Raw genomic sequence first — 25,633 nt, 5'->3', positions numbered from 1 at the left:
CTTTCTTTGTTTCTCTGTGTTTGTCACATGTACAGCCTATCCCAAATCAGTAAAGGACAGCCAGCCATTGCCTGCAATGGGAGATAGGCCTATACTTTTTCGCAATAGCGAGTACATAGCTAGCACATGCTTGTTTGCTTGTGTTGCTGCAAGAAGAAAAATTGCTGCAAGAAGAAAAAAGACAGATGCTTCTGAGTGCATTGTTGGTTCCTTGAAGGAGGAATGCTGTGGAGCTGCCATTGATGTGAATTGTTCATTTCAGTTTCTCAGAACTTTCAAATCTGCAGCCTCTGCACAGCACAGCAGAGCTGCAGTGAAATCCACTGTTACTAAACTGAAGCAAAAATAACCTTGCTGCACCACTCTCATGACTACCTCTTTCGCAAGGTCTTGCAAATTGTTGGTCTGGGCACTTGGCAGTTTACTGCACGAGAGCTTCTAGGAATTATTGTAGTTCAAACATTTAGCATGTAAAGAATATCTGTTACAAACCTTTAAAAAATGGAGGCTAAATTTGCAAGCTGCTTGTATACCTGCCTTGGTTCTTTCTTTGTTTCTCTGTGTTTGTCACATGTACAGCCTATCCCAAATCAGTAGAGGACAGCCAGCCATTGCCTGCAATGGGAGATAGGCCTATACTTTTTCGCAATAGCGAGTACATAGCTAGCACATGCTTGTTTGCTTGTGTGTGAATAATGCTTTTTATGGTTGTCACTTAATAGTTGTAGGAAGCAGGGGCATTATTTATGTCTTAATTTTACCGAAACTGCTTGTTTACATATTGCTTTCCCTGCCAGGTTTGAGGACTGATTTGTCTTTCGATAAGGTAGAATTCTATGTTTGTCACCTTAACATTGCATTGGAAGGCAAGGTCGATGCCCTGCAGAGATTCTGTGCACTAAAACATTCCATTTCTCGAGGAGTGCAATGTAAGAAATGTGCAGCAGATCTTGCAAAAGTAATAGTTAGGTTACAGTGAAAACTCACCTTGATGAAATTTTCACTACAGTGAATCTTTCTCTGTTTTCAGTTTATTCTTCATTAAATATTTGAGCTTGTAACTTAAGCCAGAGTCCACCGCAGCGTCTCAGTGGCTGTGACATGCTGGTGCTGAGCACCAGGTCAGGGGTGTAATTTCTGGCCATCATGGCGGCTGCGTTCCCGTAGCAATAGAATGCAATAACACTCATGCAGTTGAGTTTTCATGCACATTAAAGAACACCAGGTGGCCAAAATTCATCCGAAGCCTTTCACTACGGCGTGCCTTATAACCCACTATGCAGTTTCAGGATGTTGAACCCTAAAATTTAATTTTTAATTTACCTTAAAACATAGCTCTGCTGCACACTTGGTGCACTGTTGCGCGTCACACTCGTAACATACAGAATGACAACCTCTGGTCTTAGCCTCAAAGTTATTCATGCTGGTGTTTCCTGCAAGACTTCATTCCCACGTGTCCACTAACAGTTCCATAGCCCACTGTAATTGCTGCGCAGGCTGTAAAATCTTTCCGACTGCTGGGATATAGAAACCTCAAACATCATAAAATCTTCAGTATAACAAATTTTGTTATATTAAAGTTTGACTGTACCATGTTGGAAGCATGCCATTTGTTGGCTTGAGGTTTATACAAGTCTTTTCCACAGTTGTTTGACACCCCCTCTGTGGTTCAAGGTTTCAAGGGAATCTTCTTCTCGGTGTGCTTGCATGCATGAAGATTACCACTCTGACTGACTGTAGCTCTGGAGTGCTACAGGTACACTTTCTCTTTTGACCTTGGGAACAAGTTGCCCTTTGAGATGGTCGGACAGAATGACCATGTGCCTCCATGTTTTCTTTTATTGTCTTCCTCTCTTTACAGTGTGGCATTCTGCTCATTGCCTTACTGCTTCACCACCCTTGTTTTATAGTGCAGAGGTGTTTTATGTTATCATATTCAAGGAAGGTGGCAGTACCCTGAAATATATAAAGTATTCTTACTCTTCACTACAAGTTTCTCCCGAAGAAGTCCTTGAACATCTTGATTAACAGGCCAAATTTGGAATTTGAGAAGGAAACATGCAAAGTTAGGAAGCATGGCAATTACAAGATGAGGTGAAGAATGGCAGTATGAAAATGTGAAGGGAAATGTTATGAATATGTTTACTTGGTTATTCTGACAACCAAATTTCATAAAATTTGATTAAAACACACAACAGATAAATGTTCTATCAATGTACCCTTAAAAATTCAAATCAAATCAGCCTATAACTTTTTTTGATAAACACAAGTACAGAGGCTGCCACAGAGAACTAATATTATAAATCTTACTATAGTTTGCGAATGCTGTGGAGACAGCGGCAAGTGTGAACAGAACATATACAGTCGTGTACAGAGTCACAAAACACATACAGTAGACTCACATATATGAGAAAACACATTTTATGTTTCATGGAAGCTTGTGCAGGAAAAAAGATTGCTGATTGAAAGTTGGATATTTTTCACCTGAGAGATTTCCGATTCAAACAGCAGCAAACAGGGATGAAGAAACATGTGTGTCTTGTTCTTTCTGTGCCCATCCTGTGTGACACTGTTCAAGCGAGAATAATGTTCAACCAGGCAGACCCGAATTCTAGCAAAACATCTCAAAGCCCAAATAAAATGCTGCCTGCTGACATTTGTCCATTTTATGGCACTTGACTTCTGCAGCCACTGCCAGAAATTTGGTGTGCACATGCAGAGGAAATTTTCATGCCATAGCTATTTGTTTGCTGACATACTGTGTAGCCAGTGTTGATAGAGTCAGTGCCACGGTTAAAGCAACGTCATGTAGCACATGCTGAGAAAGAACATTAAAAGCACTGACCATTTGTAACAGCTTGAATGAGTACAAAAGCAGCACACACAAAATGTATTCAGCACCTGTATTCAGAAAGCACCGGGCCAAAAGAAAGGAAGAAAAAAAGATGCCCTTTGGCAAACATCTTGATATGGGCAAGTTGGCTCATACTTTATGAAAAAAGTGGTAGTGCAAGGAAGCCAGGACAAGTAAACACAACGCTCAACCTGTGAGGTGTCCTGCATCTGCTTGTCTTGGTTTGCTATATTACGATAGTAATTACATAGACACTCCAGCCACACTTGCAGTGTCGGCATCATGTTCCATGTGTTTATGTTCTCCTAGCTACCTGCAGCCAGCTTCGGGCAGCTTGAGAAAGAGAACTATGATAATAGTGATTGCACCGTGCAATGAGACACCCCCTCCCCCCCCATTTTTCACGACCCAAAGTCTGTCTCAGGTTACGGCATCCTTGGACATAGATTCTAGCACAACGACTCCCCCCCCCCCTCCCACAGGTCATTTGAAGCAACGGAAGGCTAGGAAACAGGGAGTGACACTTGCCAGGCCAATTTTTTAAGGGAAAGCGGTTAAGAGGATGCTTTAGTTCAGGGGCTCCTATCTAAATATACATAGGAACAAAGGAATTGTTTTTCTCATCAACCACTGCACCGAATTTGATGAGGTTTGTTGCATTTGAAAAAAAAAGGAAGTCTAGGGACTATAGCAAGCAGATTTACCATTCAGGCCATCGATTTGTTTGCAAAAATTGTTGAAAATTGAAACATTTTTTAAAGCTCAAGTATAACATTTACAACTCTGTAACTCGGTAATAAAGAACTATATCTCACTTCTGTAAACTGCACGTAATAATACATGTAAAGTGGACAAAATTGATGTGTTATGCACTGCTCTATAATACACCACTAGTAGCTTAGCTTATGAGTAGGCCTCTTCCAAAACCCTTGTAAACATCACAACAATTCCACATAATCCGTAAATTCATATATCAAATTTGTCCACTTTAGCTTCTCTATAACAGATGCAGTTTACAGAACTGTGATATCATGTTCTGTGCACACTTACGTATTTGTAAACTTACTGCTTTTTTTGCCAGTTTTTGGGAGTTATTGAAAATTACAAGGCCCAAGTCAAGATTCTATTTTCTAGAGTGACCAGAATTCAATTGTGTCTCCCAAATGCAACAAATTTCACTCAATTTCAAGGGAAATTGGAGATTGTCCCAAGTTAAAGCTTCCTCTTAAGGCAAGAAGGCTAATGCCTTGATGCACATTTTCTCTCCTCATGCCTAGTGTCGGATTTCATGTGATCTTCTGAGTTTTGGAGGCATTGCGCAGGGAAATGTTAAAGGGAGCTGCAGTACAGAACGTTTGCCTGCAAAATGTGCCTGCATGAGTGTGCTTCTTCCTAGTTTCATTTTGTTAGTAAGCAAGTGTCTACTCTAATTTGTACTGCCTATAAAACCACCAGTCTTACTTCCTGTAATACTTTAATGCCTGCCTTGCTATCCCTGTCAGTGCTTGGCTCTTTGGGCAAAACTGCGACTTTTTTCGCTAGTATGTGATTGGGCAGCCGATCCTACTGCTTACTCATAACTTCTTGTTCACAATATCACACCATTCTTCATTGAAGAATACCTGTTGCCTTGTACTCGCAGACAAATTTTTGTGGCAATAAAGGGCAAAGCATGCATAAGCAAAAGCGCTTATGAAGAAAGTGCCTCATTTTCATAAATGTTAGTTTGGGCTGGGGAAGAGAAAACATAACCACCTTATCTTCAACAGCTAAATATTGCACAACAAACCACGGAGTGTTAATGTTGACTTATTTTGCGGCTTTTCCCTTCTGCCTCTGAGCAAACGCATAACTGTCGCACATGGAATCTGTGTTGATTCAGTGTTCTGAGAAACCAAAAGCACTGTCAAATGCTGTCAAACTGCTTGGTGCCATAACCCATGTGCTGAAGCTCCGCCCCCGTTAGCTTTGTCTTCATTGCCGCAGGAAGTTGTCCACGAGTATGGTGCATGTGCATTGTAGCGTGTTATGCTCGTGCTGACATTGAACAGCGCATGCTCTTTGTGAGATTCACAAGGTGGTTAAACAATTGTTTTGGTTGTAATTACAAATTGAACATGCAAGAATTTGAAGGCGCTAAAAATAAAAAAGGGAACATAAAAGATGTATTAAAAATTATTTGGAATATTGTAAACACACTGCATGCTTAACCAATAACTGCAGGCACACAAGGTGATGTTCATACCACCTCTCCTAGTTAGTTGTAATAAAGTCAACTGGTGTTGGGGGGGGGAGGGGGGAGGACACCTTTAAATTTTGGGAAAGCTCCTTCAGACAGCTGCCTTCTGCCACTTGCACTCGTACCGGTGGCCACAAAGGTTGGCATGGTAAGGAACTAAATCTTCTTGTGGACTGAAACTGTACATAATTGCAGGCTTCACCTTTCAGTTACAAAATGTGTTATAAATGAATGGTTCACTGCTAAGATTTATGCAAATACAACAAAAGACTTGCACTTCTTTTTATGGTTCATATCCATGTTTTTATTGTCTTTTTGCAAGTTCTACCTGCAGACAGTATTTAATGTTGCTCATTAGGTTATTTAGGATGTGTATGCTTTTTCTTCTTTTTTTTTGCTCTCATGTTCTGTTAACTTTTGCAGTCCACAAGACTCAGCATCTTACATTTGGCAGTAATGCTCCCTGAATGGACATATTTCTCAGTAATTTACTTTGTTTACATAAGTAAATCTTTTCTTGTTATGACCTCAGATTTTACATTTAGAGCAGCTAGCCCAATGTGCACTTCTGATTGTGCAGAGCATCCTGTAGAAATTATGGTAAACACCAAATCACAGTACAAATGGATATGTTGATATTTGGATTGTTTCCCATTGAAGCTTATAAGCATTACATTTGCTATTCTGCAATTTAGTCTCTTTTTGGTGATGTTTGATGCCTTTTAACAAGCATTTTCTTATAGCAATTTTGTTGCTATTGGAGTTTATTTTTAACTTCCCAGCTAATATCTGTAATTCAGAGCCTGTTTCACTACATCATGGACATTTTTTTGCAATATTGTCCCTTTTTCCAGAAAACCCGATATCATCATCATCACTCTTTTTTTTGTAAAGGGATGCATACCCTCATGCGACTTGTCAAAAACCTATTATGTGAATCATGAGTTTTAGGAGTAGTAATTCTGTCTGTGACCAAGCCTCTTTCTCTTTTTTCTTCTTCTCTTTCTAATGCTAGCCAGTTTCTTGCCACATTTAAAGGGCCCCTCACTAGGTCTGGCCATTTTGAGCTGACAAGCGCCGTGCGTGCAGTGCACACTAATGATCATGTCTGCCAAGTATTACATCACTACGTGCACCACGGAAAGAGCTGGAATTTCAAACCGAATGCCGTTCGCCCTTCTCCTCGCGGGCGCCGCGCTCCATGCCGGAGGGGTGATGTGCACATGCTAGTGCGCCTACGTACACGTGTTTACACTGTGACGTCGCTCATGGTGACATGTGACTTCGAGAATTATTCAAGGCAACATCTGTTATTTGTGTAATCTGTTGCTTCAACAGATGAATTAAAGCTTACAGAAATAATGAATGTACAAACCGAATATCTGCATGTTTTTCTTTTACTTCGCACCGCAGCAAGAGAGATGTACTTTTATTTTGGCTGCATGTTCCGACATCGTGCAGACGCATGCGCTGACACCGAAACTATGCCATTTTCTACCATGTTCCAGTGCGAGATCATGCTCTGTGATCCGTTTGTTTCTGCATCAGTGTTCGTTTAGCACTGACTTGTACCGCTAGTCAGGTGTCCTCACGCACAGCACACAACCATGCACTGCGCAAAACGACACAATCACAACAGCTCGTGTGTAACACCGTCAGTGGAAGTGTGCCGTGCATCACAAAAGCGAGGAGCAACAAAGAAACAAAAAAAAATGACGGCGGTGCCCGTGGCGTATGCGTGACACGATCCTCAAAGTCTGGTATGGGAGAACGCATGGAAGAAATTTCACTTGCGAAGGCTAGACCGGACAAGTGAAGAGAGTGTCTCTCTTTGCAGTGGCGCTCTCCTCCTGAAATTCCTGAAATCATGGGTTTGCGGCACTTAAATATTTCTATCTCGGCTATTAATGAACCAATTTGAAAAATGATTGCGGCTGAACGCTCCTTGAGGGCACGTAACAACTTCCAGCATATAACCAAAATTTGCTATGGGGCCTGGCGAAGGGCCCTTTAAAAGAGCACTGTCATGACATTTTAGACTTTTCATTTTGTGTGCGTGTGTGTGTGTTAGTGTTAGTGTTAAAAGAAAATCCAAACATTTTAAGCCCTAAAAGAAATGTAATGGCAAGCATCAGGGGGCCCTAAATAGTTTTCTGTAATAGTCATTTTTTCTATGAACCATTTTCACTTTTGGTACCCAGGAGGTGAATCTGTCATGACACTTTGGCTCACTCTAATCCTGTGATCGCTACGGCTGCCACGCACGAGCATGGGCAAAAGAAGAATGCGTGCCGCACTCTCATGCTAATATCAATGCCATGAGATATGGCGTTGAGTCTAACCTTAATGCAAACTTAAAATAATTTATAAGCGTTTCCTGGCCTTCGTACCTGCTAAGTATCGTATTTTAATGTGCAGAAAGTGCATAATAGAGTTTCTACTATTCCTAAAATATGTTGGCATTCTTTTTCTTTTCTTAAATGCAACCACACTGCCATGCCCTCCTCTCTGCCTGCCAGGAAGATTTCCTGCATTTCACCACCCTTAGTTCGTAGCCATAGCCATGCAACATGAATGATGATATAAGTAATTTTAAGCCATAAGAAATTTTGATAACGAGCATCTGCGCAAAGTGATTCCACCATGTGCACTTAAATTGTAGAAATTTAAGGGTGAAAAAATTCGAGGACACCTAAGCACTTATGAGTTGTGAATGCAAAAGCATTAATGTCCATTTGAATGCCGCTGAGAATTTCTTCGAGTTATGAACTCCTCATGGGCAAGCAAGCACGTTGAGACACTTAGTGCATTTTGATTTGGCCTTATTAAGGCACACTTTAAACACAGGCAAGAGCTTGTGCAGACAAGGAACGCACGCATGACACAGACTTCTGAGAGTGAGGGTGATGTGGCATTGTGGCAATGTCTTATCCCCTCACACAACACCTGGTGCACTACTGCGGTAACATGTGTTCCCTTTCGCCATCTTTGCTCCGTTGAGGCACACTCGTGATGTGGCGTCGCAGACAATGGGACATCATCATCATTATCAGCCTAGTTATGCCCACTGCAGGGCAAAGGCCTTTCCCATACTTCTCCAACTACCCCGGTCATGTACTAATTGTGGCCATGTCGTCCCTGCAAACTTCTTAATCTCATCCGCCCAGCTAACTTTCTGCCGCCCCCTGCTGCGCTTCCCTTGCCTTGGAATCCAGTCCATAACCCTTAATGACCATCGGTTATCTTCCCTCCTCATTACATGCCCTGCCCATACCCATTTCTTTTTCTTGATTTCAGCTCATTAACTCACGTTTGTTCCCTCACCCAATCTGCTCTTTTCTTATCCCCTAACATTACACCCATCATTCTTCTTTTCATAGCTCATTGTGTCGTCCTCAATTTGAGTAGAACCCTTTTCGTAAGCCTCCAGGTTTCCGCCCCGTACGTGAGTACTGTTAAGACACAGCTGTTATACACTTTTCTCTCGAGGGATAATGGCAACCTGCTGTTCATGATCTGGGAATGCCTGCCAAATGCACCCCAGCCAATTCTTATTCTTCCGATTATTTCAGTCTCTTGATCCGGATCCGCGGTCACTACCTGTCCTAAGTAGATGTATTCCCTTACCACTTCCAGTGCCTCACTACCTATTGTAAACTGCTGTTCTCTTCTGAGACTGTTAAACATTACTTTAGTTTTCTGCAGATTAATATTTAGACCCACCTTTCTGCTTTGCCTCTCCAGGTCAGTGAGCATGCATTGCAATTGGTCTCCTGAGTTACTAAGCAAGGCAATATCATCAGCGAATCGCAAGTTACTAAGGTATTCTCCATTAACTCTTATCTCCAATTCTTCCCACTCCAGGTCTCTGAATACCTCCTGTAAACACGCTGTGAATAGCATTGGAGAGATCGTATCTCCCTGCCTGATGCCTTTCTTAATTGGGATTTTGTTGCTTTCTTTATGGAGGACTACGGTGGCTGTGGAGCCGCTATAGATATTGCGGTAACCCATGAACATGACAAGCAAGCTATTTCCTTCAGTGCGCATGTGCGCACTCTTTCTGTCACACCTTCCCTCTCCCCTTATCTTTTCTTTATATTTCCAAGCGTGAATAAACCCGGCGTTCTTTGGCTGGAACGACTGTCTCGTTCACTACGGGAGGGGCGTTGCCTCCACCCGTCAACCATCGCAACAGTTGCGACGAGAACCCCCACGGGTACGCAAGAGCGACCGGGCACCAGCCACGACACGAAGATGCCCATCAGCCCAGCCGCGACCATGGCCCTCAAGCTTCCGGATTTCATAGAGGACACAGATAAGCGGAACGCATACCTCGTAAAAGTCGACGCTTACTTTGAAGCAAACGAGGTTACAGACGACGCCAAGAAGAGAGCCTTGTTGGTTGCAGCGTTAGGATCGAGAACCGTGGAAATTCTTTGCGGTAGAGTAGCTCCTAGAAAACCGAGATCGCTAAGCTATGAAGAAGTCGTTTCAACCTTGAATGAGCACTATGATCCATCTCCTAACAAGATATCGGAAAGTTTCAAGTTCTTTCATCGAAGCCAACAAGAAGGAGAGTCTATGCAGGCGTTTATCGTAGAGATTCGTCAAATAGCCCATAACTGCAATTTCTCTTCGATGGTGCAGCGAATGCTGAGGGATCGCATCGTTTGCAGAGTGCGGTCGAAAAACTTGCAGAAACAGCTACTAGCGAAGAAGGATTTGACTCTTGCGGAAGCCGAAGCACTTGCTCTAGCAGCAGAAAGCGCAGAGCTAGGTTCGCAACAGATAAACAGTCAAGGTGACGCCATCGATGGGCTCAACTTTCAGCGGAAAGGGGAACCTGCAATATCAAGGAATGAACCGAGTATGTCAGTGCAACAATGTAGCTGCTGTGGCAGGCAAGGGCATCAAGCCATTGCGTGCTCGCTGCGAAGGCGCCGGTGTTACAAATGCAGGCGACAAGGTCACTTGGCGAGAGTATGCTCTCGAACAGTTCCCACCCATCGAACCTTGGCGATAACCGAATGTTCAGCTGAAATTGAAGACAGCGGCAGCAATGCATTGCAAATATGGTCAGTAAAAAGTAATGAATGTCTGGTTCCGCTCATACAGAAACTTGTCACGTGGAATGGAATTCCACTGAAAATGATAATCGACACCGGTTCACCTGTCTGCGTGGTGCCTAAAGCAATATACGAAGCTCATTGTCATAAGTGGCCACCGTTTTGTGAAGCTGCACTAACTCTGTCATGTTACCTTGGAAAGTTACCAGTGCTGGGCGTTCTGCAAATGCAAGCTTCCTATAAGTCTGCGACAGTTGACTGCAATCTCGTAGTGTTGAACTGCGAAGGCCCTAGCCTTTGTGGCCGTGACTTACTGCAGAAACTGGAAATAAAAGGGGCGCTGCTTCTTCAGATCAGGTCGCAGTCAACCGATGTGAAGCTGGAGAGCCAAGGAGCAGCACCCGTGATGGAGCAGTACGCTGATCTTTTCACGGAGGGCTTGGGACTCATCAAGGGGCCACCCGCACGGCTGCATATAAAGGACGGAGCAACACCAAGGTTCTGCAAAGCAAGATACGTTCCGTTCGCTCTGTTAGACAAGGTCTCCGCCGAGTTAGACCGACTCGTGGCCGTAGGCATTATCTCGCCTGTTTCCTATGCAGAATGGGCCACCCCGGTGGTTCCCGTAATGAAAAGCGATGGGACAGTTCGCATCTGTGGAGATTTTAAAGTAACACTGAACCCAGTTTGTGAAATGGAAAGGTATCCTCTACCCGTAGTAGACGATATTTTCGCTACGCTTCGCGGGGGACAGCCGTTCAGCATCTTGGATTTACGCGATGCCTACAACCAAATTCTTCTAGACGAAGATTCGCGTAAATTAGCTGTTAAAAATACACACAAGGGCCTCTTCTGCTATAATCGACTGCCATTTGGAATCGCGTCTGCAGCTGCGATTTTTCAAAGAACGATTGAGCACGTTCTGCAAGGTCTTCAAGGGGTTCAAGCGTACTTAGATGATGTCTTAATAGCAGATGCAAAGGATCAGCCAAATACGAATCTGCAAGCAGTCCTGCAGCGTTTCAGGGAATACGGCATCAAGCTCCGGGCGGAGAAGTGCCGACTAGGCGAACCTTTCGTTATGTATCTAGGACATAGAATTGATGCCGCAGGGCTGCACCCGTCAAAGAACATCGACGTAATTAAGCTGGCTCCGACTCCTCGAAACGTTACGGAGCTTCGGTCCTTTTTGGGCATGCTCACTTTTTATAACAAATTCTTGCCTAATCTGTCCACGCTCCTCAGCCCCTTATACCGACTTCTAGAAAAGAAATCAAAATGGTCTTGGGAAGGGCCTGAGGATGAGGCATTCTGGAAAGCTAAAGCCGTTTTGTGTTCCGCTCCGGTGCTGACTCACTTCGACTCCACAAAAGAGTAATTTTTGGAGGCTGATGCGTCACCCTACGGCGTGGGAGCGGCTTTATTCCATCGCATTGCAGGACAGTATCAGCCCCTAGGATTACGATCTCGGACGCTCACTGCCGCAGAAAAGAATTACTCGCAGATCGAGCATGAGACATTAGCACTCGTCTACGGTGTCACGAGGTTCTGAGATTATCTGCTGGGCAGGCAATTCACACTAATAACTGACCACCAACCATTGTTGGGTCTCCTAAGAGCGGACAGGCAAACGCCGGTTATGGCCGCTGCCCGCATTCAACGATAGGCAATCGTACTCGGGGCCCACCGATATCGATTGCAACATAAGCCTGGAAAATTCATGTGCAATGCCGATGCTCTGAGCCGCCTGCCTCAACCGTTACAGGACGAAGCGGACCAGTAGGATGAGGCCCAAATTGTACTGACCCTGGACCAGTGGAATCAGCCTGCCATGCCGTTAAAGGAACTCAAAGCACTCGCCGTCGCTGATGAGGTACTCTCACAGGTACGCAAGTACACATGGGAAGGTTGGCCGCGCAGTTTTGACATGGAAACGAATGGAACGAATGAGATGGAAGAGTTCTACAAAAAGCGGCATGAGCTGTCTGTTACTGAAGAAGTGCTCTACTGGGGTCATCGCCTTGTAGTGCCGACAAATGCGTGAGGGAAACTGCTAAAGCTACTACATGCAGCCCACCAAGGCGTGTCCGCTATGAAGGCAAAAGCCAGGTCTTTATTTTGGTGTCCCGGCTTAGACCTCGACATCGAGCGCATTGCAGCGACCTGCCACAACTGCGTGCAAACGTTACCGATGCCTCAGGCGAAAGAACCAATAAGTTGGCCCGATACGCGCGAAAGGTGGTCGCGCTTGCATATCGACTATGCGGGACCAATCAAAGGGAAAATGATTCTGGTAGTCGTCGACTCACACACAAAGTGGATCGATGCGGTTCCTATGTCGCAGGCTAACACTCACAGCACCATTAATGCCCTCAGGACAATATTTAGCCGTTTCGGTATACCGCGCACGGTCGTGTCAGACAACGGGACGCCATTCACAGCATGAGAGTTCGGGCAGTTTATGAAGTGAAATGGAATAGTGCATATTTGGGCACCCCCCTATCACCCCCAGAGTAATGGCCTAGCCGAGCGAGCCGTGCGCACCGTCAAAGAAGGCTTGAAGAAGATAGGATGCAGTTGCGTCATAACGTCGTTGGCCCAGCTGTTGTGCGATTATCGGAACGCACCACACCAAGGAGGCCCTTCTCCTTCAGAGACTGGACATGTCTTTTCCTCCCAGAGCCTGCCCTGCTAAAGCTGTGAATGACTCGAGCTGGAACTTTGCACTGGGAGACTATGTGTACATGCAAAATTACAGTGTCGGCGATAAGTGGGCCCCAGGCACTGTGGAAGCTACTTCCGGCGCTCGCCTCCTGGATGTTAAAACTGCGGACGGGCTTGTCCGCCGCCACTTGGATCAAGTTCGTAAGCGGACCACAGATGAGACCCCAGCAGCCGTCGACCTGTCGAGGCTTCCTACAACGGGTTCCCCGGTAATAAAGGAACCAAGGACCTCTGAAACACCTGAGAAAATACCAGTTCAGTTCAGTTTTAGTTCAGTTTTATTCCTTAAAGGCCCCCATTTCGGGGGTGTTACATAAGGGGTGGGATTACATTTGTAGTGAGGAAAACAAACAGCGATGGTGATTTAACATTGAAGGTGATCTGTTACGCGTTCTTGAAAAGCAGGTGTTGAAGCGATGGCGACGATGTCATGGGGTAGGCCGTTCCAGTCTGTGGCTGCTCGAAGAAATAACGAAGCTGAATACGTAGTAGTACGTGATAGTGGGCGGGCAACTTGAAGGGGATGATTGGTGTGGTGAGATATGCGTGATGCGGCGGTGATATACGGTGCTTGATTGAGAGGAGAATAAAAGAGTTTGTGATAAAGGGTGAGGCTAGCAATGCGACGACGAAAAGAGAGGTGTGACAGTCAGTCCGGATGTAGCTTTCAAGGATAAAACACTGACGTCATATGAGTATGAGGAATGAATGAATCGGGCAGCACGATTCTGCACAGCTTCCAATGCGGTGATTACATATGCTTGATGGGGGCTCCAGATGGGGGATGCATATTCTAATTTGGGTCTTATAAGTGATTTATACGCGAGCAATTTAACATGTGGTGGGGCAAGACGAAGGTGACGTTTTAGAAAACCGAGTGTTTTGTTTGATGCTGAAATGATGTTACCGACATGTACCTGCCATTATAGATTAGAAGAGAGGGTGACTCCTAGATATTTATATGATTGTACTTGCTCAATCTGTGTGTTAGAAATTAAATAATGAGAGAGATATGGATTGTGACGACGAGTGAAGGACATGAGTTTACATTTACTAGGATTGAGGGACATTAGCCAGTTATTACACCAATTTAGTACGTTGTTAAGCTCTGTCTGAAGAGTGTATTGATCGTGACAGTTATTAATGGTGCGGTAAATAACACAATCATCTGCGAAAATTCGAATACTACAGGAAACATGCAGGGGCAAGTCGTTAATATATATTAAGACTAGGAGGGGACCGAGGACAGAACCTTGTGGGACCCCTGAAGTAACCGGGAGAGATGTAGACAGATGGCCGTTAAGATAGACTGACTGAGAGCGGTTAGTTAGGAATTCTTCAATCCATTTTAGAATATTAAGGGGTAGGTTCAGCTTTGAGAGTTTTAGTAATAGCCGGCGGTGGGGAACCTTGTCAAAAGCTTTAGTGAAATCAAGAAAGATGGTGTCGGTCTGCATGTTACGGTCTAGATTAGTGTGCAAGTCGTGAAGGAAAAGCGCTAGTTGGGTCTCGCAAGAGAGGCCCTTACGAAACCCATGTTGTGAAGGGTGAAAAAAATGGTTTCAGTCCAAGAAGTTTACGATTTGTGAGTAGATGACATGTTCCATGATTTTACAAGGCACACTAGTCAATGAAATGGGGCGGTAATTCAAGGGCGAGTCTCTGTTACCTGATTTGTAGACTGGAACGACCTTCCCCGTTTTCCAATCAAGAGGCAAAATTTCTGAGGAGAGTGACTGTGAGAAAATGAGACATAAATATGATGCACAAATTGATTCCACATTTTTCAATAGTTTTGAATTAATCAGGTCCATACCAGCTGATGATGAAAGTTTCATATTATGAATTATGGATGAAATGCCTTCTTCGACGAACGTGACTGCCGGCATGAGGGTTTCTAAGTTAAAGGGTGGTAATTGTGAAGGTGCGTCGAGTTCGGTAGTGAACACAGATGTGAATGCATGGTTAAATATTTCTGCGCAGTCATGGTCAGTCACCACTTCATGTGAATAATTCGTCAGTTTAATATCGGGAGGATGTGTTGGGTTTAAAACTCGCCAGAATTGCTTGGGGTTTCTTATAAGTAAGTTTGGTAAGTCATTGTGATAAAATGAGTACTTGGCGTTACGAACAGAAAGTAGGTATGATTTATGACCAGAAGCGCAACCTCAGGAGCTACGTCGCTCCACACGATCAAAGAAACCTGTCGTGCGTTTTGGTTACTAAGGGTGAAAAAATGCGGTAACCTATGAACATGACAAGCAAGCTATTTCCTTCAGTGCACATGTGCGCACTCTTTCTGTCACACCTTCCCTCTCCCCTTATCTTTTCTTTATATTTCCGAGCGTGAATAATCCGGCGTTTTTCGGCTGGAACAACTGTCTCGTTCACTACGGGAGGGGCGTTGCCTCCACCCGTCAACCATCGCAACAGATATCTTTCAGTATTTTTACATACAGCTTGTCTACACCCTGATTCCATAATGCCTCCATGACTGCCGAGGTTTCGACTGAATCAAACGCTTTCTCGTAATCAATGAAAACTATATATAAGGGTTGGTTATATTCCGCACATTTCTCTATCACCTGATTGATAGCGTGAATATGGTCTATTGTTGAGTAGCCTTTACGGAATCCTGCCTTGTCCTTTAGTTGAAAGAAGTGTAAGGTGTTCCTGATTCTATTTGCAATTACCTTAGTAAATACTTCGTAGGCAACGGACAGTAAGCTGATCGGTCTATAATTTTTCAAGTCTTTGGCGTCCCCTTTCTTATGGATTAGGATTATGTTAGCGTTCTTCCAAGATTCCGGTACGCTCGAAGTCATGAGGCATTGCGTATACAGGGTGGCCAGTTTTTCTAGAACATTCTGCTGTTACCTGATCCTCCCCAGCTGCCTTCCCCCTTTGCATAGCTCCCAAGGCTTTCTTTACTTCCTCCGGTGTTACCTGTGGGATGTCAAATTCCTCCAAACTATTCCCTCTTCCATTATCGTCATGGGTGCCACTGGTACTATATAAATCTCTGTAGAACTCCTCAGCTACTTGAACTATCTGATCCATACCAGTAATGATATTGCCTGTTTTGTCTCTTAATGCATACATCCGATTCTTGCCTATCCCTAGTTTCTTCTTCACTGCTTTTAGGCTTCCTCCGTTCCTGAGAGCATGTTCAATTCTATCCATATTATACTTCCGTGTCAGCTGTCTTACGCTTGTTGATTAACTTGGAAAGTTCTGCCAGTTCTATTCTAGCTGTAGGGTTAGAGGCTTTCATACATTAGCGTTTCTTGATCAGATCTTTCATCTCCTGCAATAGCTTACAGGCATCCTGTCTAACGGAGTTACCGCCGACTCCTATTGCACACTCCTTAATGATGCCCATAAGATTATCGTTCATATCTTGAACACTAAGGTCCTCTTCTTGAGTTAAAGCCGAATACCTGTTTTGTAGCTTGATCCGGAATTCCTCTATTTTCCCTCTTACCACTAACTCATTGATCGGCTTCTTATGTACCAGTTTCTTCCATTAGCTCCTCAAGTCTAGGCTTATTCAAGTTCTTGCCATCCTATGGTCACTGCAGCGCACCTTGCTGAGCACGTCCAATGGGACACTAGGGACACTGGGACACTAGGTGCCATTTCGCTGCTACAGACAACAGACTTTTTCGCTCATTGGGCCGTTTGATGCCGTCGCATCCAAAGTAGTCAGAAACACAGTGTACACAAGACGAGTCAAGGCTGGATTGACCAGCAGCCTTGTCCCATTGTTCTTTTTGTTACTTTTCGCATTTCTGTTATGTACCAACTGGCCCAACTCTCAAACCTGTTCCTTAATGTAGGGCTGCATGGAGTATGGTCGGCGATTGGACATTTAACAATGCACTTGTCACTAATGCACCAATTTCAATTAACTCATCTTATTTTAAGAAATTGCCATTTTGAAATTTTTGCTAGAAACAGAAGAAGCTACAAATCAGCATGGGGTACAATTTAAAGGATTACTAACACATTTATAAGTTGTACAAACTCTACGACACTTGTGCATGTCCGCTCGCTACTCCTTGTCTGTCAGTGTGCTTAAACAATCCTCAGTATGCCTTACCAACTAGGCCAAATATCAGTGCTCCAAGACATTCTTCTCGTACCTGAAAGCATTGCACTTAGCTGGTATGAAAGTTGGGAAATGGTTGTAAGTTGATACTAAAGATGGTCTCAAAATACAAGACATGGTTTCATCAACATTACAATGGCATCCTGGGATAGAACAAAATTTGCCAACAGTGTGTTGCAATCAGGCTAGATACGATTGCATTGCCCTAAACAAAAACAAAAAATAAATAAGAGTGCTGAGTTCATTTTTTTCTGGCTGCACTCGCATTTGGTAGCCACAGCAATCACTTGTGGCAAAGAGCCAGCGTATCACGATGTCATTTCCTTTCACTTTATTTCGTGTTCAGTTACTGGCAAGGTCTGAGTACAGAAAATGTGAAAGAAAAGCCAGTGACTGTGAGCCTGGCAAAGGCTTCTCATCTGCATGCAGTCCAGCAAGTGGAAGCTACACAACACCTGCCGTGGTGGCATAGTGGCTGCGGCACTGCACTGCTAAGCCAGAGGACGCAACATCAAATCCAGGCCCCAGCTGCATTTCGACGGGGACAAAATCTAAAAACACTCGGGCACCCTGCATTAGGTGCACGTTAATGAAGACCAGGTAGTGAAAATTAATTTAGAGCCCCCCACTACGGTGTGCCTCATAATGGCACGTAAAGCCCCAGAATTTAATTAAAATACATACCAAAATGAGCATATGTGATGCTTCTACTTTCTGGATACCCAAACTGAAACTGGTTCTTAGAAATAAAGTATTCCAGTAAATTATTTAGGTTGATCTGGCACTTAATAGAATTTGTTTTTTTTTCTTTTGGTTTAAAGGGTTTGCACCTTCATTTAATGCAAAAAAAATAATAAACTACAAGACGAAAATTTTGACGTTACTTCTGTCCAGTGTGAAGTCCTCCGAGTGATGGAGGGGTCAGCAGTGTCACCTACTGTTCAATTCTAATGGTGAAATCATCAGTGGGTTGGTGCATCACTACTTTAGTGTGCAAGCTTTGGATTTTCTCTTGGCCTGCACGTTTTTACTAAGAAGCTTCTTCCTGCCCTTATTAAAGGAGAGGTTGTCTGAAAAACTGTGATCGTGCTGCACGTCTCTTTTGCACCATTTGTTGCACCATTTGTTGCACTCCCCCACCTTTCCTCTTTTTCTGTGCTCCTCTATCATACAATTTTTAGTTGTGAAGGGCACGTGACATACCCTGCACAAGAGAGAGGGTAGCCACTTGGTAACCACTTCTCTTGTGCAGGGTAACCGGCTTATACCCCGTATGATGTTGACTCCGGTCAGCAACCCTGCATGCAAGCGAGGCTACACAAGTGGCAGCTGCCTCTCTTCTCGTGCCAGGTAGCCATCTGTATTTCTTGTGGTTAACTCCTTTACCTTTGCTCAGTTCATCTGCTTTCACCTGGTTCTCAGAATGCTCACTTTCATAGCAAGAAGTGCACAAACTGAAGTGCCCAACATTTTCACGTGGATGCCAAATCATTATTCCAAAAATGGTCACTGATGTGCTTCTTCATGCTATCGTGATTGCAAGTAAATGCAAACGGGTAAAGATTTTATCAGAGGATGCTTTTCATCTTCACTTGTTTACACCGGGCGGAGTGCATGTGTGCGCCAGCCTTCGAATCCTGAAGGTATCCATAATGGCAATGTAAAATGTGAACTCTCAGTGGCCATTCAAACCAAGAACTGAATTGTTGCCTGTCTGCAAGCTCCAGTGGCCACATTGAGATAGGCCTTTCAAGGAACAAACGGAGCTTGCAGATTGTGGCAGTCACTTTCAGTGGTTGTGTGAAGGACTGTGTGGCACAGTAATAATGCGAATGAATGGCCACCAATGGCGCCCCTGAAGTTACAACAGCAGTGTCTGTTTCAAGCATATTAGGTATGGAATGCTTATGTGTGGCATGAATCGTGTTCCAGGCAAATTTTCTTGGGGCATTACTTAATATTGCAGTTTTTGCAGAACTTCACCTTAAAACAGACTGCCTTTGGTCATCCATAAGAACACTGGCTGAGTAAGAAAGTGAACACCTTTAACTTCTTGACTTGGGCGCTCTGTCAACTGAACTTTATGCTTATCAGCAACAGCATGCAATCAGAGGATCTTTTGTTGTCAGCAGACCAGGAAGCATATGTTACAGGAGTTTGCAATTTCTGGATGATGTCGCAAGTCCTAGATACAATCTATTTACCATGCATCCATTATCACTAGAGATTCGAAGATTAGGGTATTGATTGAGTTGTATAAGTGTCTTGATAAAAAAGAGAATGTAGTATGTGAAATTGCGACCTTACAATTAATTCCTTGTCAATTTCTGTAGGTGTACACACTAAAAGTATTTTGCACCCTCTGGTGTTTGTCTTGTTCCCAAACAAATTTGCTACTTGCTGTTCATGATCTCAAAGTACTGAGAGCTCAGCATGAAATAAGATGCATGCAAGATAGATAACGATTATTGTTGGGAGACAATACAAGCCTCAAAAGGTTCGAATTTCTTTTATTTAGGGTGTAGAGAAGGTTAAAATTTTGGTGGCCAAAGGAGGGGGAAGTGAACTTCTATAAGTCGTAAACAACGGCATTGATGGTAGCAAAAAGGTCTATTGCACTGAGGAGAAAGACAGCACTGATGGGAGCAAGTGAGCTGTGTAACTTTACAATAAACAAGTAGGGCATTACGTAAACACTGCTGCCATTCATGCTCAGGCAGTAGGCTTGCTCAAACGGCCAAGAGTTGTTGATTCTAAGTTGCAACCTGAGACCCACGCACAGCTGCCATTGCTACCATCTGGAAAGCAACCGAAGCCTGTGGGACACGTTCAAATAGTACGCTCAGTGATTTCCCACAATACCACAGCTGTGTTGCAACATTTGCCATGTGCCTGTGGACATGATGCAGAAGGAAAAGTTAAATATGTAGATTACAGCTGACGAAAAAAATATAAAAAATTATGCTTAAGCCAATTTTCTTCTGTTGTGAGCTGCCATTATTTTTGTCTGTGTACTAACTTGAGTTGTTGCATAATCACGGCATACTTTTAGCATACAGTTGTTGCACATCTCACTGATAGTGTACAAGTTCATTGTGGCATCAGCTTAGCTGCTGACACTTCTCTTGATGTGCCATATGTAAGCCTTCGCTGATTGCCTACGAGAAAATCAGTTACACTGGGTCAGATCATTGGGACAGTTTCCAGTGACATTACTGCCCTCAGTTTCTCAGCGTTCTGAATAACCAGAGATGTAGTACTAGCTGTTAATAGCAAGTTCAGAACCTTTGGGATGTGAAAATATTGCCAGTGCTATCAACCACGAGGAATTATTTTTAAAAATTTTTCAGACATGCAAGGGCCATATTTGGCATTAAGAGAAAGCGGGAAGTGGTCCTAACAGTTGTCATCACGCTGGTATATAATGTAGCAAAACCTACATATTTGAAGCATAACTGCAAGAGAGTGAAAGAGAAGGCACACTTTAAGTGCTCACAAAGCACATGTTTTAGAGGTAGCGCGCTGAGATCTGTAAACCTAACAGTCTCTGTTAATTTTCACTTGGGTCCAGGGCAACTACCCATCGGTGCGCGTCCTCCTCGAGCACAATGCATCGCCAGATGTGCGTAACTACAGCGGCATGGTGCCGCTGGCCCGCATCGCTGTGCTCCTTGCTGCAGGGCTTGAGTCTTCCGACGACGAGAGTGCTTTCGAACTTCTGCTGCGTGGAATGGGACACGTCGAGTTGAGAGACCGTGACGGGGAGCTGCCAGCCGTGCTTGCACGAGACAACAAGCTGCGGACACGGCTTCTCGCTGTCTGTTGCTCACCACGGTCATTGATGCAGCTTGGGCGACGTGCTGTGCGATGCTACCTCGGCGCGCAGCACTTGCCAACCGTCGTGCCTCTGCTGCCAATACCAGTGCGACTACAAAGGTTCCTTCTGCTGGAATTCTAATTAGCCCTCGTGTTGCGTGTCTGTCAGGTGTTTGTGCCTGCCAACGAACAAGTGTTTAGCCGCAACTCCCACACAGAAGTTTGGTTTGTAGCAGCAGGTGCCAAAAGTTCTCACGCAGGGTGTAAGAAAGCCAAGTATAGGCGCACTTTGTTGGGCAAGATGTGCAATTGGCCCGACATAACCAGCGCACAAAAGCTTGGCATCACCTCATCACAACAGCCTAGGCCAGAGGAAACAGTCTTAAGATACACTGCACGGCTATGTTTTAATGAAATCTATTTTGTGTTTATGCATTAGTTGCATGTCTAGAACTCAGTTTCTACCTGGTTGTCCAATTAGTCAGTCTAACCAACTCGCTGACTTCTCTGTCACAGGTGAGGTGGACCAACTGACACTTTGTTAAATGGTACCTGGATTATAGTGAAGTGGCTAATGTGTACACCACCGTAAGCAATATCAAGCGCATACTGCAATTCCCATGCTGTTTGTGCTTGCAACAGGATTGAGGAATGCACTTGCAGCTCCCTCTTACTGTTCCTGGTGAGTGAGGGTTAGGTGAACACTTAACCCTCACTCACCAGGAATGCACCAGGTGTGCACAGGTTGCATCCTCAGTGTTATGTTTCTTCCCCAATGGGATTTCACTAGTGGATTGCTGATTCAGTAAAGTTTTGTTTTAAATTGTGAATGTGCTTCACATGAGAAATCAAACATGCTGTATAGACCCATGTAAAGGCTGCACCCCCACCTTGGCCGTCACAATTTTGGCCAAAAAGTTCAGTTCCATATAAGGGCTGCACCTTGTCAAAATTATGAAAAAAAAAAGTGCGAACCTCACACCCTATTATACAGTATCACCCATCACAGCACTGCAAGTGTGCAGTAAGGAATTATTGGAACGCATGGGAAATCACCAGCATGTTCTGTACATCATTGCAGCGTTAGCTCTATCTGATATGTATGGCCAGTGTTGGACAGCCATGATCCCTGCTATCTTTGTTGCAAGTTTTCTATCTTGTAATCAATGATGGCTTGAGTGACACTGCATGGCATCTATAACTGCGTACTGGCAGCTACATCACCAGCACAGGTGGCAAAAGTGTTGTGCCACGCTCAGAATCACTCAGCTGGTCACACCTCTGGCATAAGACTAGCACTGCACTGTCAGTAGTTGTACACAGTCGCCTACTGTATTCTGAAGCCGCGCAGTTCGCTTCTACAATCGGTAGTCTGCCATCATCTGATGGCCTTATGGAGAGCCAGGACTTTTTCATGTGTACAGCACATTAAATTGCCGAGACTTTCATGTCAGTATCGACAGAGCACCTGTGAAGTTGCACAGGTAGCACGATATTACTCAGGTTGCTTGTGACAAGGGATATAATAATGCACAGGATGTGCCAACTGTGATCACAGTCAAGCGCAGGCATATTTTTTTGTGACAAGTTGTGCTAGGGCTCTGCAGAGTTGTGCAGCATGAAAATTTGGCCACTGATCGCATGCTCCACTTACTTTCAGCTTTACCTGTACTAGACATCAGCAGTGCAGTTTTAATCAGGCATATTTGTTTGGTGTCAGTAATTTTTCATTTAGAGAGAGCTACAAAGACTCTTTGTAGTGAAAGTAGTTTCATGAAAGTTGCCCCTTCATTTGCTGTGCTGAGAAATGCTAAAAAGGAACTTGAAGAATTGCATTAAGCCCCTGCATGAAGTTCCTTAGGTATACACTTTATTCAGGAATGTGGCAATGCACAAAAAGTTTATTTTGAAGAAAACTCGCCTAAATAAAATTGAGGCCTTCTTTTATAATCATTGTTTAACTCCAAGGCACGTAACAGCTACCTGTATTTATACTTCCTTGGCAATAATTCAAAACACTATTCTCCAGCTGTTATCTTGTTCACGGGACTCCAGTTATACTGGTGCAGTCCCTGAATAAGTGCTTTAAGTGTAGCCAATTCAAAAAAAAGACATACTATTCACCTGATTATGATATGCACTGTGGCTGGTTGTGCACCAAAAGTTTTAGTCTAGCATTCATCCCTTTTAAATAAATCAGTGACCAGCTCCAACTTCTGTTCATCTGAAATGTATTTATGGGTGTATTTCTTTTTAAGCAAATGAAGCAGTTCCAGTTCTTATGTTAGCCATGCTTTCCTAGAGTTATGGCATCCTGAAGGCGACAGAAGTATTCTTGAGGCTCTTACCAAATTGCGAGATTATGTCTGTGATAGCAGTCCTTGTCTGATTCTGGTGTCACTGAAATGTGCGAGAGGGCTGTGCCTCCCAGTCCAAAGAAAGGATGTGCGTCTCTTTGTCATTTTTCACTAAAGGCATTGAAAGTCCCCTGTTAGTATGGAGTGCAAGGGTCATTAACCCATTTTTTTTCCAGGACTGCCTTTTTTGCTAGTGGTGGCAGTAAGTCTGTGTATGTAACTGTAAACTGTGGTGTAATGGCAACAACGAGCACAGAACTTTTTTTTTAACTCTCCATTGGCGACAGACTTACCCAATCAGTTTTCATGTGCAGCCTGTTCTGAGGGCTCTTTCTCTCTCATGCAATATGGAGCATGTCATGCATTATCTGCATCAAAAGTTCCTACGAGGCTGTGGGAAAAAGCTGAATTTCAACTAAATCAATGAATCAATAAAACACTGCATTGGTTGCACATACTGGTACTGTGGACTGGTTCCAGACTTATACAAGTCTAGGCTTCGCAGAGGTACAGTTTTGTTGCAAAATCTTCAGCCTGTGCACTTTTAGCGCCAACAGCATGGTATTGGTTCAGGTTGTGCCAAAATGTAGTTTCTCCAGTGATTGCCGATATACTGCCCAGTCCCATTGCAGCATTTCCCAGATTCTGCAAGGTGCAGTTGAAACCAGCCAGCATTACTGGTTAACGTCCTGTGCCAGAATGGGCCTTTCTCTCTGGTCCCTGTGGTGGTAGGTTGAGATTATATAATCAACAGTTTAGGTGGCACTGAAACAATTTTTGGACATCGTAAGAAAACATTCCCAATCCGAAGGCAATGCTTCCATGAACATGTGAGCCGAATATTATTCAGCTGCATGCATCAGGAAGCCTCCAGTGTTGCACAGTAGATTGCTTGCTCTCTGTTCTGAGGCTTTCGAAGCCCCTCACTCTCTTAATACGAAAGTAATATATGTCCCATGAGGCGAAAAAGCTGGCATTGTCCGCAACGAGTGGTGACAAAGATCATCATCATCATTGATGTCATCAGCATCTTCTATTCCGTCAGTAGTAACACAGAATTAAAGTTAGAACAAGTTAGAGTGAAGTGTCTTAAGGTCGAGAAAAGACAATTAAAGAAGTAAAGTGAATTAAAGTGGCTTAAGGTTGGTTTAAATAAGAGCAAGGTAGATTAGAATAGAGTTGTAAAGGACACATGACAATGTATGATGTCACATATCATGGACGTAACCAATTAATTGAGTGACTCAATTTTTTTGCCACCTTTTGCCACAACAGCAAAGGCGTTGCATCATGTGCAACCTATATATACACCAGCCATTGGGCAATTGATCATGACCATGAATCACTTGCAAAAGGAAAGCTTGCACATGCATGCCCACCTTTTTCGTTCTTCTAGGAAACAGGGCAGCAGTAGTTGTTAAAGGGACAGTCTACCGTTCTTCAAGGACCTTTTATTTTGTAGTGCAATAGAAAGACTACCATTCGAAGTGTGTAAACGGGCAATGGTTTTCCTGAAAGAAGAGTACAAATTGTTAAAGCATAATTTTTCTATCTGCATAGTCGCTTCCTAAAACTGTGCATGAATGGCAGCAACACTGGGCCTCTTCGATTATGCAGTCCGGGGATTTATTCTCAACACGCATGGCGGCTCCACGGCCACCTTTATCCGACATGTTGACTCTCTGATTGGCTGTCAAGAGGTCATATGTCTTAAGTTTGTACCGGAAAACGGAACTTTTGCAAAATGCAATTTTTCGTTTTCGTCAACATCATGAAACATGACGTGGATCTGCAAATCTTATAGACTAATACTTTTTTCTTGTCCTTGGCAGCTGCTTACTTTAGCACTTTAAAAAGTGAGCGGTAGCGTGCAGAAGCCCGTGAAATGCATCTGTAGTTTTGCGAATATGTGGTGGTGGTCCATGGTAGCCACCATGTCAGCTTGCTGATTGGCTGAAGGTATATCCCGTGATGAGCATCATAGCAAGTGCCGTTTCATAAATGTCAGTTTGACGTTGCATGATGTTGCACGGGTCACCATTGCAGATATTTTCTGCCATAATTTGTGATGCAACGAGCCGCGCCAATTATGCTAATGAGCATCCATATGCAATGGCGTTCAAAGCATGAGTATCGACGCATTTTTCCCGTAGTTTGTGGCGATGAAAATCTTTTGTTCATAACGCATGCTCATAGTATCTGCATCGCTGTAGGGAGGGGGGGAGGCATTTGTGTTTTGGGCAATCACTTTTTAAAAAATACACATTCATTTGTAATAATATTCCAGGGTGTAATATTTCACCCTGGAATAATTTGTTGCAATCTTCTATGGACAACTGGAACTCCCATGCAGAAAGTTGGTCGATGAGATTACAGCTACGGAACTTCCTTCTTTGTGCTACCTCAGGGAAAGATGCAGCTGCTTACACAGGGATTGGCGGGCACAAAGGTTTATAGTATTCT

General features: G+C 43.8%; 1 protein-coding gene across 1 annotated transcript; it reads left to right on the top strand.

The window, feature by feature from the left end:
* Window positions 1-1,644: 1,644 nt before the first annotated feature.
* Window positions 1,645-23,634, top strand: LOC135909929 (ankyrin repeat and SOCS box protein 8-like). The gene is made up of 2 exons (XM_065441940.1): window positions 1,645-1,756; window positions 20,569-23,634. Exons 1-2 carry the CDS (start codon window positions 1,712-1,714, stop codon window positions 20,953-20,955), a joined length of 432 nt encoding a protein of 143 aa, XP_065298012.1. The 5' UTR covers window positions 1,645-1,711; the 3' UTR covers window positions 20,956-23,634.
* The last annotated feature ends 1,999 nt before the right edge of the window (window positions 23,635-25,633 follow it).

The sequence above is a fragment of the Dermacentor albipictus genome, unplaced genomic scaffold (genome assembly GCF_038994185.2).
Source record: "Dermacentor albipictus isolate Rhodes 1998 colony unplaced genomic scaffold, USDA_Dalb.pri_finalv2 scaffold_31, whole genome shotgun sequence".
Classification (NCBI taxonomy): Eukaryota; Metazoa; Arthropoda; class Arachnida; order Ixodida; family Ixodidae; genus Dermacentor; species Dermacentor albipictus.
The sequence above is the reverse complement of the archived record's forward strand: the minus strand, read 5'-3'. Positions and strand labels throughout refer to the sequence as shown.